General features: G+C 52.8%; 1 protein-coding gene across 2 annotated transcripts in view; it reads left to right on the top strand.

Moving 5' to 3' along the window:
* Positions 1 to 403: 403 nt before the first annotated feature.
* BICD2 (BICD cargo adaptor 2) overlaps positions 404 to 15,422 on the top strand; it is a 53,776-nt gene continuing 38,757 nt past the window's right edge. The window contains exon 1 of one of the 2 annotated variants that reach the window (XM_027098374.1): positions 404 to 728. In XM_027098374.1, the coding sequence (XP_026954175.1) occupies positions 489 to 728 (240 nt within the window). In that variant the 5' untranslated portion in view covers positions 404 to 488. The remainder of the gene's footprint in view (positions 729 to 15,422) is intronic. The other variant, XM_027098376.1, reaches the window with a different exon arrangement.

Raw genomic sequence — 15,422 nt, 5'->3', positions numbered from 1 at the left:
CAGTCCGCGTCCTGCCGATGACCTACCGCACCACCTACCCACACCTCGCAGGCCCGGGGGCGGGCACCGGAAAACACCAGTTTCCGGCTCCGCGACGGCGGATGCCCTGGCCAATCACGGGCGGGGGCGGGCGGGCGTGTGGAACTAAGGGCCTTGTAGTCGGCGCGCTGGTGGGACTACGACCCCCACAATGCTCCGCGTGGCAGCAGCGGAGGCTACAGCATTGGAAGGGGCCTCCCGGCACGGGGCGCGGGCCAATCACGGGCGGGGGAGGACGGGCGCTGGGCGCGATGGGCCTTGTAGTTGCCGCGGGCGGGACTATGGCTCCCACAGTGCCCCGCGCGGCGGCGAGCTCACGGCGGCTGCGTGGCGGCGGCGGCCGGGGCGCCGTCGGGTTGGGCGGCGGCGGCGGTGGCGGCGGCGGCGGCGGCGGTGGGGAACCCGGCCTGAGCCTCGGAGCGAGTGGCGTGACTCCGGCCGTGGTCACCATGTCCGCGCCGTCCGAGGAGGAGGAGTACGCGCGGCTAGTGATGGAGGCGCAGCCGGAGTGGCTGCGCGCGGAGGTGAAGCGGCTGTCGCACGAGCTGGCCGAGACCACGCGTGAGAAGATACAGGCGGCCGAGTACGGACTGGCAGTGCTCGAGGAGAAGCACCAACTCAAACTGCAGTTCGAGGAGCTCGAGGTGGACTACGAGGCCATCCGCGGCGAGATGGAGCAGCTCAAGGAGGTAAGGAGCAAGGGCCGCCGGCGCCACGCCCTCCGCGCCCCCGGCCAATCCCGACCCCGGACTGACCTCAGCTCTGACCCCAGAGCCGGCCCTTGACCGTGGGCAAGACTACCCCCGAGCGGACCCCCAACCAGCCTCCGACGCAGGCCAAACTGACCCCTGACCCTGGGCCGGGTCGACTCCCCAGCCGACCCCTGACCCCAGGCAGCCCGGATCAGCACCGGGGCGCCCAGCGTTAGTGTGCTTGGCCGGCCGGGAGGCGGCCCTGCGGTGGGTGGCGGGCCCCAAGTGTGGTGGGCGATGCGCGTTCTAGAAACTCTGGCCTCCGCGGCAAGGGCTGCGGTGGAACCGTGTGGTCAGCTTTTCTGCTACTGATGGCAGGTCTCGGGCACGGTGGGATGGCGTCCTCTGCGGTGTTTGATTTTCTGAGTGCGGGGGATGGGGACGTGGGATGGATGCAGGTGACCGGCTGGGAAAGACCGGGCGTGTGTCTCCATCGTCTCCAGGCACATCACCTCCTTTCTCTGGGCGCAGCTGCCTTCAGAGGTTTCAGCGCCGGGAGACCAGGAAAAGGCGAAGTCGGGGGCTTGCCTTGCATGTGTTCATCACAGCTGGCGGGAGTACCCCACAGCCTCTCCCCATGCTCAGCTTGCAGACCACCCCGCTAGTTACTTCTCTGTGATGCAGTGCTTCTGTCCACTTCCCGTCCTGGTTGCCCTCCCAGGCCCTTCCCTGAAGTTGGGGGACAGGTCTGTGGGTGTTTGTCATGGATAAGCCTTGTGTCTCCTGTGTGATTTTTACTCCGGGGTGAGCAGATTGGACCCCCAGGCTGCCAAAGAGCCTTGCAGCGAGAGAGCTGTGCAGTCCTGCCGTGAAATAATTCTCTTGGGTGATTTAAGCACCATTTTCTCTCAGTCCTCCTTGCCTCCCCAGCCTTGTTGTGGGGGTGGGGAGGGAGAAGTTGCTTCCTGGGTGGAACACCCAGGTTTGGATCCAGGTCTTGCCTTTTGCTGGTGATGTGGCTATGAGCAGGAACCTTAGCTTCTTCCTCTGCAACATCCCACCCAGAAAGGGTTCGTCTGAGGCATATTTAAAAAGCCTGGACAAGGTGTTAGGTATCTAGCCTGTCAGTGCCTGAGATAGTCTGCCCCTTCCCTACTTGATTCTTATCTTGTCCAGGTAGGCTCCTGGCCCTTGGTCTCAGGATCCACCATGCTCGCTGCTTCCCGGACTGCCCACCTCCCAGCACCCCACTCCCAGTGGCCTCAGGAAGGTGCCTGGGCTATTTTGAGCCTCCGTGTCTCACTGGGTAGACCAGTTGGGTCCCCTTCTGATAGTGCAGGGAATTAATTCATGAAGGTACTTAAATCTATGCTTGGTGGAGCAGGTGCCCTGTAGAAGACAGATAGGGGCCCCAGGGAGGGTGATGGTGGAGCTCATTCGACCCGAGGTCTTGTATCTGTCAGCAGGTATTGGTACCTACTACAAGCCAGGTTTATCTGGCACTAGATCTACAAGAGGGGTGACATGTGACCCCTCTGGCAAGGGCCTCATCTTAGTGTGTGGGGTAGGGGAATGTGCCCAAGATGGAGGGATGCTGAGGGGGCCTTGAGAATATGGAGTGGGAGACATTAGGCTCACCCTCTGCAGCTCAGAGGTGAGCCTGGTCTTCCCTAGCCTCTCCCCTCAGAATTCATAGTGAGCTCCCACTGGCAGCATGTGCAGTCCCCTTCTGTGTTCACAAGCTCGAATTCACGTCCGCTGTAAGAGCAGACCAGAAGGGAAAGTTGCACAGGAATTAATCATTCCCTGCTTAGGGACCTTTCAGTTGTCAACTCTTTACTGTCACAGACATTTGGCCAGTGTAAGAATCTTGACTCAGTTTTGTGGCATGTGTCTGGAGGATGGGTCCCCAGGGGAATTGGGAAGATGGTATATCGGTCTCCACAGGTGTTCTTCAGGTGGCTGCTTGCTTAGTTTGATGTTACCGTCTGGCTCTCGCACACACTGGCCACATGGCCTTGGACACATTGTCCCACTGTCCTGAACTTCAGTTTCTCTCATTGTAGGTGGGATGAGAACAGTTCAGCTGGAAGTCTCAGCAGAACTAGAGGAAGGTGCATCAGAGTCTCAGTAGATGTTGCCAGAAACCTCACACCAGTTTACTCAAAGCCATGCCAACACAGGCTCTTGTCAGCCTCTCTTAATTCTTGTTATTATTATACTTGGAAATATTTACTCTTATTTTAAAAATCAAGATTTAAGGAGACCATATCTGTTGGGTCTTTTTAAAATTTTATTTGTTTTCTTCTGTAGAGAGATGAGCCATCTTCATTCTTTTAAAACTTTATTTCTTTAACTAAAGTGGGTTCAGTTACTAACAAATTATGCTACGAACAGAGGGGCCTGTATTCCTGTTGAGCATTTGTAGATAATACTGTTTTAGAGGGAGAGAAGCTGGCTGGTCTGTCCCAGGTGACTGGGTTGTGACCAGACCTGAGGGAGGGTCCTCTGTGGGGCCAGTGGCAGTGGTGCTGGCCCTGCAGCCTTTCTCACATGGTGAGTGTATGTGTGTCTGTGTCCTACTGACACCATGGTGTGCGGGAGGAAGGGTACCCACTGGCCCATTTTGCCTAACCATTTTGCTAGTGATTGAGCTTGGCTTAATAAGGGCGCTGTATGTCACAAGTTCTGCTGTGCCCCCTTCCCCACCATGGTGACAGATTTTGGTCAGCCATGTGATGTTTCCTGTCCTCAGTAGCCATGGAACATCTCACTCTGTGTCCTTAGCTGCAGTTTGAAAAGGACAGGTGTGCTGCCGTTTTCAAGACAGTTCCTGCCTGCATGGCTCAGGCAGGTACCAGGAGTGAGTGGTCCTTGTAGGTTGGGAATGTGAGGGCTGGAGGGCATGCCGCAGGCAAGTGGTGGGGGTCGTGGTGCAGTCTCAGCCCCACCCTCGCTTGGCTCCCAGAGAGAGCAGGAAGACAAAGTCTGGATGCCCTTGCTGACTTAATGTGCTACCTCGGGATCTTGTCTGTGCAGTATACTTATATCCCAGGGAAGCCGCGGGTGGAATTTGGTGAGCTGAAGCCTGTCACAGGCTGGGACTGGTGCCTGGCACACAATAAGTGCTTACGCAATAAGTATGTGTTGGCTGGTGTCATTAGCTCCTTCCTTCCCTCCACCTCACCCAGGCCTGGATCCCCTCCCAGCTGTCCCTGTAGTCACCTTGTCTCTGCTCCTTGTTCTCGCAAGGTCTGGAGTGGCCCTGCTTCGTGTCCAGAGGGCGGCCTGAGCCTGCTGCCTGGGGCCTCTGGCCTGGCTCAACCTACACTGCTCTCTGCATTCTGGTTGCCTTCACTGCCCTCACCATCCCTGCCTCTTCCCAATCTTGGATCTTGGAAGCTCTGCCTGCCCTTCAAGGCCTGGACACTTTTCAGAGCCTCCTCTGGACTTGCCTGAGCCCAGCTCCCAATACCTGGATATCCCTCCCATCCTGCAGGCTCTGGCTGTATGAACAACTGTGGCAGAGCTGGTGGGAGCAGCTGCTCTGTCCTCTTTGCTTCCTCCTTCCCATCCCTCTTGTAATTTCCTCTCTCAGAGGATGGGGAAACCAAGGTAGGGATGGGTGTGAGTGATTGAGGAAGGTCCAATAGCTCAGACCAAGTTGGAAGTTTTCTTTGGGCACCAGGTTCCTGTCCAAGTCTGTGTAGAAGTTCCGGCCATGAGCTGGCTTCACAGAGGAGGGTGGTGTGAGGGCTGCCGCTCAGGCCTCGCCCCTGTTGGTGAGCTGTTCCTGCCATAGCCTCCGCATGCCCCACCGACTCCTGCAGTCCTCATGCCATCCCTTGGAGTCACCACCCTGTTATGTCTGTTGTACTGCTGGGGAAACCGAGGCATAGAGAAACTGAGTTTCACTCAAGGCTCTGAGCCTAGGAAGCCTGTCCCCAAGAGAGCAGGCACCTGTGGAGGAGGGAAGGGCAATTGGAGGCCTCTGTGCAAGGCGCATCCTTCTCAAGTGTTTGTTTTGAGACAGGAAAAGTCCTGATTTGGACTAAACCCTGTGAGGATTCTGCTCATCTGATACCACCCTAGAACTTGGAGCAGAGAGCCATTGGGGGTTGGGAGACTCTAAGAGACCTGTGGGCCTTTCAGGGCAAGCTGTGTGGTGGTCTGCTGTCAGCATGAAGAAGCCTGACTTGTGGTGGAAGTGGGGATCCAGGGAATCCTGGAGGTGCTGAGACAGCCCTGCTCCCAGGGGTCTAACAGCTGGGAGAGGCAGCTACCAGCATCCAAACGCAATGACCACACGCCCCACTGTGGCTGCATTGCTGGGCATTCCCCACTTTCCTGCCTGCAGAGCTTGTGTCTGGCAGGGCGTTGTGAAGCAATCTTGAGGGCTCTTCCATTTTTAAAAATTCCCAAGACTCCCGTGTCACCTGGCATTCTGTCTTCCTGCAGGGCCTGGGGGTTAAGCAGCTGTGTACCTCAATGTTCTCAGGGTGTGACTTTGGATGGGTGGTTGGACACACTATGAAGGAGCTGCTTTTCCATAACTGGTGCAGGAGGGAGGCCAGGCCTAAGAGTGGCACTGCCTGGGCAGGTGAGGAGGTACTGCATGTGCTGTCCAGGGCTGTGGTTTCCACACTTTGGCTCCAAGGGAGCAACTGGACCCTTCCTGGGCCCTCAGGAGCTATGTGGCCCTGGAGGAATGGCTCTTCCCTCAGGATCAGGCTGGTGTACCTGGGGCACTTGGGCAGGTAGTGACCGAGGCTCCTTAAGTTTGAGCAGCTGCCTCAGAGAGAGCCACGGCCAGGTAGACACAGACTCCTGCTGGGCCTTCCCACCTCAGGGACCCCAACCCCTTACTGTGAGGGAGGAGAGATCAGTTTACCCTTGTCAGTTTGGGGCAGCCACCCCGCAGTCAGACCTGCTTCTCCACATCCGTGCACTGGATAAAGGGCCACTACACATGCTGAAGGTAAAGAAAGATTTGGTTTCTTCTTAGACAGCAAAGCAAAGGTGGCTAGCAGGCAGGGGCTGGCCAGGACCCTGCAGGCTCTGATGGATGAGACTCTCCTGGGCCCCAGGCCCCATACTGTCCAGTGTTTGAAGTGTGGCCCCTCAAGCTGTCCCCCAGAGCCGGAGAGGGCCCCGTGTGACTGCCCAGCCGCTGTCCTGGGCATCAAACCTTTCTGTCCCAGCCCTGCTGTGCCATGGGAGGTGGACTGACAGATGGGGCTGCAGGGGCAGGGTGTGTCTCGGGGACATGTGGTAGAACAGGCAGTCCAGGCTCAGGTAGGTGATGACATCAAGGAGTATCGGGGCCTGGCTTCTTCTTTAGAGCTTAATATGCTTAAAAAAATTGTTCATTCACTTTAAGAACATCAAAATGTAGAAATGAGCATGTCTCTGTAGGAATTATGGAGTATGTATGGGGAACAACCGGGTTTTTCTACTTGCCAGCTTTTTTCTTCCTGTGTATGTATGTGAGATACATATGATCTATAAAAACTAGAAAGTGCTTTGAGCATCTAGAACAGTTGTTTTTAAAAAGACACAGAGTTTGGTGTTATTCTTTGAGTTGCAGAAAAGTAGGTTTCATTCAAGTGGTCGAAGACCTGGAGGTTTCCATGGGTTTGGAAGGTTCTGTGCACTTCCAGTCTATTGTTGTATCATGTGAAATAATTGTTGTAGTTTGAGTTTTATGGGTTTGCTTTTTTAAGGCAGTTTTTCTGCACTGTTCCCCTCCTAAAGGTCTTCCATCTTTAGGGGAAGTTTTAAGCATAACCAGAGCAGAGAGATTGGCCTGTGTGTTTTCGCGCCCACTTTGGCAGCTCCAGCTTTGGCAGCCTCCGTTCTGTGCCTCACTTCTACTGTAAGTACATTGGTGTGTTGTGTTGAGAAAGTAATCTGTGATTCTGTTTTTTTATAAAAACAGAATCACAGATTAATTTTCATACCTCACAAGATTAACAGTGACTCTTTAATGTCATCTTCTATCTGGTCAGCGTCTGGATTTCCCTGTTTGGCTCATAGTCGCTTTACAGTTGTTCTGTTTGCATTGGGAGCCAAGCAGGGTCCACTTGGTGCACCTGGCTGAGGGCGCCACTGCTTACAGGGCCTCATGTGACCATCCTGAGGCTGCCCGTCCTGCTTCCCCACTGGCAACCTGGAGTAGCTGTCCCCGCCCCCATGCAGGCCAGGCATCTCACTCTTGTCTTGTCTTTCCTTTCTCTTTTTTAGGAAATTGGCCACAGTGCTACCTTCAGCTGATACATGTCCTTGCCCTTGCACTGCTGGGTCATTGTTGCCCATCCAGTTCATTCATTAGACCAGCTTTTATTGTGCCGCTGAGGCTCGTGGTCACCTGTCAAGTGTATTCTGACTGTGGTGCTGAGAGGTGTCCAGCTCTCTCTGAACCAGGAGGGAGGAGCTCTCTTTGTCCCAGTTCCATAGGTGAGGATGCTGGGGCTCAGAGTGAGGGCTAACATCCCACACTGTGTGCTAGCAAGGCTTGACATGATCTTGAGTGGTCCTCTCCCTGGGCCTTGGTTTCCTTGTTTTAGGCCAGCACATCCCTGAAGCCCTGGCAGTGGACCAGATTCTCCCTCAGTGATGGTGTCAGGGCAGGCCTGGGACCTCACCCTTCTAGCTCCTGGGGTCCCCTGGGCATTCTCCTCCCACCTTCCCCCTCACATCCTGCCCCAAATTCTCTGCAGGGGTCCAGGCTTCTCCACCGACCTGAGAGATTCCCTGGGTATTGTAGAACTGTGACCCAGGATGATCAGAGGGGATGTAGGCCCCTGGAGTTGCTGCGCCCAACAGTCATGAACCCGAGGCAGTACCTAATGTTGCCCCATTGCCGGTTTGGAGAGGCTGGAATTGCAGTGAGTCCAGCAGCAGCTGACAAGCAGGTCTGCATTCTCATCAGCACTTAGTGTTGTTGGTTTTGTCATCGTGGCCAGCATGGTGAGGGAGAAAGGGTGTCTCAGAGGGTTTGATTTATTTCTTATGGGAGCAGTCAGCTCTGCCATAACACTGTTTTTTTTTTGTTTTTTTTTGCGGTACGCGGGCCTCTCACTGCCGTGGCCTCTCCCATTGCGGAGCACAGGCTCCGGATGCACAGGCTCAGCGGCCATGGCTCACAGGCCCAGCCGCTCCGCGGCATGTGGGATCTTCCTGGACCGGGGCACGAACCTGTGTCCCCTGCATCGGCAGACGGACTCTCAACCACTGCGCCACCAGGGAAGCCCCATAACACTGATTTTGAAAATGCAAATTTTTCCAGAGTGATTGATATTTGAGGGAACAATATGAGCATAATAAGAGTTATGTGTGATTTTGTCCTCAGAAAACACCAGGTGAACACAGAACCTGCACCCAGTGACCCACCCACCTGCATCCGGTGTGACTTTCCATCTCATTTCAGAAGGCCTGCTTTCCCCCTCTGGAGACATCATATCCACGGGCAAACCTCAGGGTTTTGTCAAGATAAAGTGCCATGTGTTGCAGCATTTATGTGTTTTTAAACTACCTGACACTTCTAAAACTCTGCTGCCTTTTTTTATTAATTTAAAAAAATAAACTGCTTTAGGGCTTCCCTGGTGGCACAGTGGTTGAGAGTCCGCCTGCCGATGCAGGGGACACGGGTTCGTGCCCCAGTCCAGGAAGATCCCACATGCCGCGGAGCGGCTGGGCCCGTGAGCCATGGCCGCTGAGCCTGCACGTCCGGGGCCTGTGCTCCGCAACGGGAGAGGCCATGGCAGGGAGAGGCCTGTGTACCGCAAAAAAAAATAAAAAATAAAAATAAACTGCTTTAGATCCCCTGGCTGAGGTGTTTGTCAGGCATCTCCACTTCAAGGTGCTCTTTCATCCTTTCCAAACTGCACAGCTACCACCCTAAGGAGAAGGCGGGGGCAGGAGAGGGTCATGCTCACTGCCTTGAGGGGAAGCATGTACATACATTGTTAGGAATTTTTCCCCATGGGAGACATGTCTCTTCCCAGTTTACTTGTTTATTCATCCATTCATTTATATTGGTATGGACTCACGGATATTTATTTTATATTTGGGCTTTATTTTGTTGCTTAGCTTGTTACAGCTTTGGCCCCTGGCAGCTCTTTCATTTGGCTCCTGTGCCCCTTCAACATACCTATCATTGTGATTGTTTCCTTCCTTCCTCCCTTCCTCCCTCCCTCCCTCCCTTCCTTCCTGAGAGCCTCTTTACTTTCTGGTGCTACAGGGTTCTCCAGAGGCATCCTGTATGTTCCCTGCCCCAGTACAAGAGTAAGCATTCTCCAAGGAGTCCTGGTTCCTTTTATTGGAGAATGGTATTAGAAGCCAGGATCTGGGTGCTGGGTGTTTGTTGCTGCTGGAGTGTCCCTGCTTCTAGGCCCTCTCAGCCAACAGAGGCAGGAGATAGATCTGGCCCACATATACACACACATCTATAAACATTTCTAGATGTAGTCACATGTATTTATATTAAGCTGAACATGAGTTCCTACTGATGTCTCCAGCTCTGATCTATCACCACGTAGATCATTCCCACCACCTCCCCTTGCTTATCTGTATGTAACCTCCCTCCACCAGAGAGACACCTGGCTTCCCCATCCCCCACACAGCTCCATTCCAGCACACATCACAGTAGTGTCAGAACTGTTGACCTATACCCCTTTGTGAAATAATTTATCAACTAGAGTATAGTGCTCACGTGCTGTTCTTTTTGACTTCAGTCTTATATACTCCACTGATTTCCAAATACATTACTTAAGCAAGCACCTTATTTGCTATCCCCTTCAGTGAGGTGGTTTCATCTATCTGTAACACAGTTAGATTGTTTTACCACATTCTGTGTTCCAGCCTAGGATCCCCATATGTCCTAAATGATTTTTTAAAAAAATTTTATACATTAAGGTTCACTCTTTGTGCGGCAAAGTTATCTGGGTTTTGACAAACAAGTAGTGTCATTTATCTACCATTACAGTATCATACAGAATTGTTTCACTCTGTTAAAAAAATCCCCTGTGCTTTATTCAACACCACTCCACCCCAAAAAAAGAACCCCTGGCAACCGCTGATCTTTTACTTTCTCCATAGTTTTGCCTTTTCCAGAATGTCATATAACTGGAATCATATAGTATGTAGCCTTTTCAGATTGGCTTCTTTCACTTAGCAATATGTGGGTTTTTTTGTTTTTTTTTTTTGCAGTACGCGGGCATCTCACTGTTGTGGCCTCTCCTGTTGCGGAGCACAGGCTCCGGAGGCGCAGGCTCAGCGGCCATGGCTCACGGGTCCAGCCGCTCTGCGGCATGTGGGATCTTCCCGGACCAGAGCACGAACCCGTGTCCCCTGCATCGGCAGGCGGACTCTCAACCACTGCGCCACCAGGGAAGCCCCAGCAATATGTGTTTAAGATTGATCCATGTCTTTTCGTTGCTTATTAGCTCTTTTTTTTTTTTTTTTAAATCACAGAATGATATTTCATTGTTTAGATATACCACAGTTTGTTTATCCATTCAAAGTGGGCATCTTGGTTACTTCCAGCTGGGAGCAATTATTAATAAAGCTGCTATAAAACATCCATGTGCAGGTTTTGTGTGGACATAAGTTTTCAGCTCCTTTAGGTGAACACCAAGGAGTGTGCGACTTGCTGGATCACAGGGTAAGAGTATGTTTAGTTTTGTAAGAAACGGCCAGACTGTCTTGCAAAGTGACTGCACCATTCTGTATTCCTACCAGAAATGAATGAGAGTTCCTGTTGCTCCACCTCCTCACCTGCATTTGGCAGTTACTAGAGTAGGTGTATAGGGGCATCTCATTGTTCTCATTTGCATTTCTCTGCTGACATATAATGTGGAACATGTTTTCATGTTTGTTTGCTGTCTGTGTATCGTCTTTTGTGAGGTGTCTGTTCTGATCTCTTGCTCATTTTAAAATTGAATTGTTTGTCTCCTTATCATAGAGTTTTAAGAGTCTTTTATCTATTTTAGATACAAGTCCTACTTTGCAAATAAATAACCCAGTCTGTGGTTTGTCTTTTCATTCCCATAATAGTGCCTTTCACAGAGCAGTTTTTAATTTTTTTAAATTTATTTATTTTTATTTTTGGCTGTGTTGGGTCTTCGTTACTGCGAGTGGGCTTCTCATCGGTGGCTTCTCTTGTTGCGGAGCACGGCCTGTAGGCATGCGGGCTTCAGTAGTTGTGGCTCGCAGGCTGTAGAGCTCAGGCTCATTAGCTGTAGCTCATGGGCTTAGTTGCTCCGTGGCATGTGGGATCTTCCCGGACCAGGGCTCGAACCCGTGTTCCCTGCATTGGCAGGCGGATTCCCAACCACTGCGCCACTAGGGAAGCCCGAGAAGTTTTTAATTTTAATGCCATTTTGTTTTCATGTTAAGATTGTCCTCACCAAACCCAGGTCATATAGATTTTTTGCCTATGTTTTTATCTAGAGGTTTTATTAGTTTTGCATTTTATATTTAGATCTGTGGTTCATTTCAGGTTGATTTTTGTGAGAGGTATAAGGTCTTTGTCTAGATTCATTTTTCGCACATGGATGTACAGTTGTTCCAGCGTCATTTGTTGAAGAGACTGAACTTTCTTTATGAAGTTGCTTTGCTCCTTTGTCAGTGATCAGTTGGCTGTATGTGTGTGGGTCTACTCCTGGGAGTTCTGTTCTGTTCCAATCATCTGTGCAATTATCCTTTTTCCAACACCCTGCCCTCTTGAATGTATGTTGCTGATTTTATTAGGTTTCTGTCTTTTTATGTGTTAATGGTGAATCTTTCCCTTAAGCCCTGTGGTTTTTGTTATGTGACTCGGCACACCTGACTGGGATCTGCTGGCCTAGGTCTTCAGCCCTGGGTTGGCAGGGTTGGTCCTGGTCATCATCAATTGGTGGTCCTTTTTTTTTTTTTTAAATCTTGAGAAAAAGTAAAAACAAAAATCACTAGTACAGTTGGTTAGATTTTTGATAGAAGATGAGTATGATACTTCTCTGTGTCTTTGTGTCACTGTTTTTAAGGTGGTCCATGGGACCTTCTGTTTGAGCAGCTCAGTCAGAGTTGACTTTACTCCTGGGAAACCACCCAGAAAGCTGCTTAACTTACTAGCCTTATGCATTTGACCCAGGCAGTAGTTAGGGGAGGGGTGTGGACTCAGCCACTGCTCAGACCTGGAATTGGGTCCCAATTGGCCGTTTACTAGCTGCTTGCCCCACAGGCAGAAGCTGGTGGCTAGGTCCCTCCAAAACTGTGACAGACGCATCCCCATCTTCGTTTCAGGTACCTTCACTATTATTTCAGGTGCTCACCACCCTATGTGAGCCCCTTTCCAGCCTGCCAGGCCTCTAGGTCTGGCCCTCTTCTCTGGTGCTAGGGTCAGACTCCACCCCAGAGATGCCCGCCCAGCCTTTCCCTATGCCAGCTCTGACTCTTCACTACCTTTGGAATAGGTCTGTAGGGACCCACAATGGATTTATGGTAGGTGTGGGTGGTGTTTACGTGCCAGGCCGCCAAGTCTGCATCTCTCGCAGACTCTCACTACCAAGCACACCTCTTTTTCCTCATGTTCTCTCAGCATCAGTGTCTCACCTCCACTGTGGGATGCCCCTTTGTGCCTGTACTGGTTGAAGTCTGGAACACATCTCTGTTTTCAGGACCCACAGGAGCCTGTGAGGCTTTGGGGAGAGGTAGCGTGCCTGGGCCAAAGGCGCAGGGCGGAGGGTCAGGTCCTGATGTGGCACTTTCTTTGGCTGCGATTTGCACAGTGGCTGCTGCAACTTAAAGCAGTGTTGGTGCTGTTGTGATTGGGCTGAGAAATGGCCCCGGGCAGTCTACTGGAGGGTGTCCAGGATGAGTCAGGAGTGTTAGGCTTTCATGCCCAAGCTATGATGAAGTGAGCCATGTGTGCGTGTGTGTGCATGTGTTCACATGTGTGTGTGTCACAGACAGCACAGGAAGGATCCCTGCAGGCCTCACTCTTCTGGGTGACCTCGATGTGTGCAGGTTGGAGGGGCAAGGCTGGGAGACCAGGTACCTGGCTTCAGTACAGGGTCTCAGCCGCCCACCCTGAGCCTCAGATTCTCACCTCTTTTCATGAGCAGTGCAGCATCCTTGGTTCCTTGGGGTGTGGGAGTCCTTCATGACGGGGACTTACCCTGCCAGGGTGACTGTGACAGAATGCCAGACATGGGGGACACTTGGCTCCTGACACCTTTTATCTCATCATGGCTACAGCTGCTGACAGGCCCGTCTGCCTTCCAGAGCCTCTTAGGGCAGATGTGAGAATTGAATCATCATTGCGGCCCATGCCCATACATAGTTCCATTGGCTCCACTCTCGTCTCTAAAGCTGCAGACCTCTGGGTTCTTGAAGGGACATGGCCTGAGTTAGAGTCTCTGGCTACTGGCTGACTGTGAGGCTTGCTGGATGTCCCTTCCTAAATGGGGCTAATAACGTGAGGACATGTGTTGAGATTAGAGATGAGGTGAGAAACCACAATCCACTCTCCTGGTGTTTCCAGCCGGGTATAGTCCCGGCTGCTCTGCCTACCAAATGTATTCTGAGGCTTGGGATAGATGGGAGCTGATCAGCTCCCTCGACTGCAGGCCATTGAATAGAGGTTTGTGTCGGGTAGCCAGCTGCCTCGGAAGACAAGGGCTTGTCCCCAGACCCCAGGATTGACAGAGGAGCCAGGGTCTGTGGGGAGTGCCACTGGCTACAGGGCTCAGCTGGCCAGAAGCCTGTCTGCTGACACTGGGGCAATTAGAGTGTAATCTTCTCTAAATGGCACCGATTCTGGCTAAATCCCTCCTGCTCAGGAGTGGATTCCCAGTTTTCTAAAAGCAGCTTAGTGTTTGGACACTGCCCAGGGCAGCTGGGCTTTGTGGTTGGTGATGGGATGGATGTGGACCTGTGGGACAGGCGTGGGGGTTGGGGGTGATCCCTGGGTGAGTACCACACCTTGGGGCCAGTTTTTCTGATCCCTACAGCCAGTGTGCAGGTGCTCTGATGGGAAACTAAGACAGGAAGCCACACAGTGGGAAGGGCAGGCCAGTGGAGAACAGCTGTCACACACGTGCCCCTCCTGGGCCTTTGGAGGGAGTCTGGGACAGGGTTGGGCCCTTGGCATGCTGATCTGATGGATGAGGCTTGTTTGCTTGGGCAGGGTGTATGCAGGTGTGCTTGTAGCCTCTGTTCTGCTCCAGTTCCCAGGTGGAACCCTCATCCCCAGGAGGCCCCCATCCTCTCCTGCAGGGGAGATCTGTGCAGCCTTCCCCAGCTCCTCCCTGCCCTCCTGCCAGGTGAGGCTGCTGGGGGCTCCTTGGAGCCCAGCTCCACCTTCATCCCACCCCGCCCTTCCCAGCTCTGGGAACTACTTTGCTGCAAAGAAGAAAAGTTGTTTTTGGAGTGAGAAGCCCTGTGGTGCCATTCAGGGGAATCATCTGACCTCACTGAACCTTGGTTTGCTCAACTGTGAAATGGGAGTGATAAGTTTCTACTTTGCGTGGCTGTTGTGAAGATCAAATAAGATTCACACCCACCTCGGTCACCTTTGCGGGGTAGCCAGGCCTTCCCAGCCTGCCTCCAAAAATGTCTAGAGGCCTGGGGCCATGCCTGCCACCACCTGTCTGTTCAGGAAACCTGTGAGACAGGGAAGAGGGAGTGGGTCTGGGGTAGGTCCTTCTTGGAATGGAAGGTGGGAGCAGATGAGAAGAGCTGGCTGAGGGTGGTGAGCTGAGTTCTCCCATGGAGTGCATGGGGTGTCCTTTTGTGTGGGTTTGCAGGTCTCTGAGGGCCTGTGTAGGGAATGGGTCTGTTTCTGGTTTCTCAGCTGGCTTGGGTTCCCTGGGAAGCTCATGCAGAGCCAGTGTGGTGTATTGAATTTCCTGCACGCCAGGATCACCAGGGAGCTTTCAGAAATTCCAAAACATTGGCCACACCCAGAAGGATCAAACAGTTTCAGGGTGGGATTTGAGCATCAGGAGATTTCATGTTTCTGGAAGGATCCCAGTGGGAAGATGCATCTGGGTAACCTATCATGTTACTGCAGCTTATGCTAGGGATCTGAACCCTCCCTGGCCACATGGGTGGACTGTCATTCTGTACTTCTGCACAGCTACAGGATTTATCCGCATCTCTCCACCTTGGTGCACAGTGAGGGCCCAGGAATGCCCTTGGCTGTGTCCACGTGCTGGCGGGAGGGCCTGCCTCTTTGTCTGCTTCCCACGGCCAGGTCATGGGCCACTGGCTACCCGGGGCTGGTCCTGGAAAGGACCCCTCTCTGGAGGTGTGCATGAGCCACAGGCAGACCCAGGTAGAGGGGTGAGCCTAGGAGCTATTCCTGCTGCCAAGTCATGGGGGTGTGTCTCCTGCTGGCTGGGGAAGAGTGGTAAAGAGGAGATGCCTGCAGGACCCGCTTCCCAGCTCCCGCAAGCACCAAGCCTCACCCAGCACCCCTACTACCTGTCCATTCACTGGACCTTCTGTCCCTGTCCACCCACTTCTGATGTTGCCCTGTCACCCCCTTGCGGTGTCCCCACATCCTCCCTATTCTCCTGTCAGTCCGCATATATTTACTGAGTGCCATTCTCTCGCTGGGAGTGGGCTTGCCCACTCCAGGCCTATACCCAACTTAGGAGGCACAGACTCCTTAGGCACAGGCCAGGCATGGGGTGCCGTAAGGTGCAC

This window comes from Aethalodelphis obliquidens, unplaced genomic scaffold, assembly GCF_003676395.1.
Source record: "Aethalodelphis obliquidens isolate GAN/ISIS:26980383/991018 unplaced genomic scaffold, ASM367639v1 scaffold122, whole genome shotgun sequence".
Taxonomy (NCBI): Eukaryota; Metazoa; Chordata; class Mammalia; order Artiodactyla; family Delphinidae; genus Aethalodelphis; species Aethalodelphis obliquidens.
The sequence above is the reverse complement of the archived record's forward strand: the minus strand, read 5'-3'. Positions and strand labels throughout refer to the sequence as shown.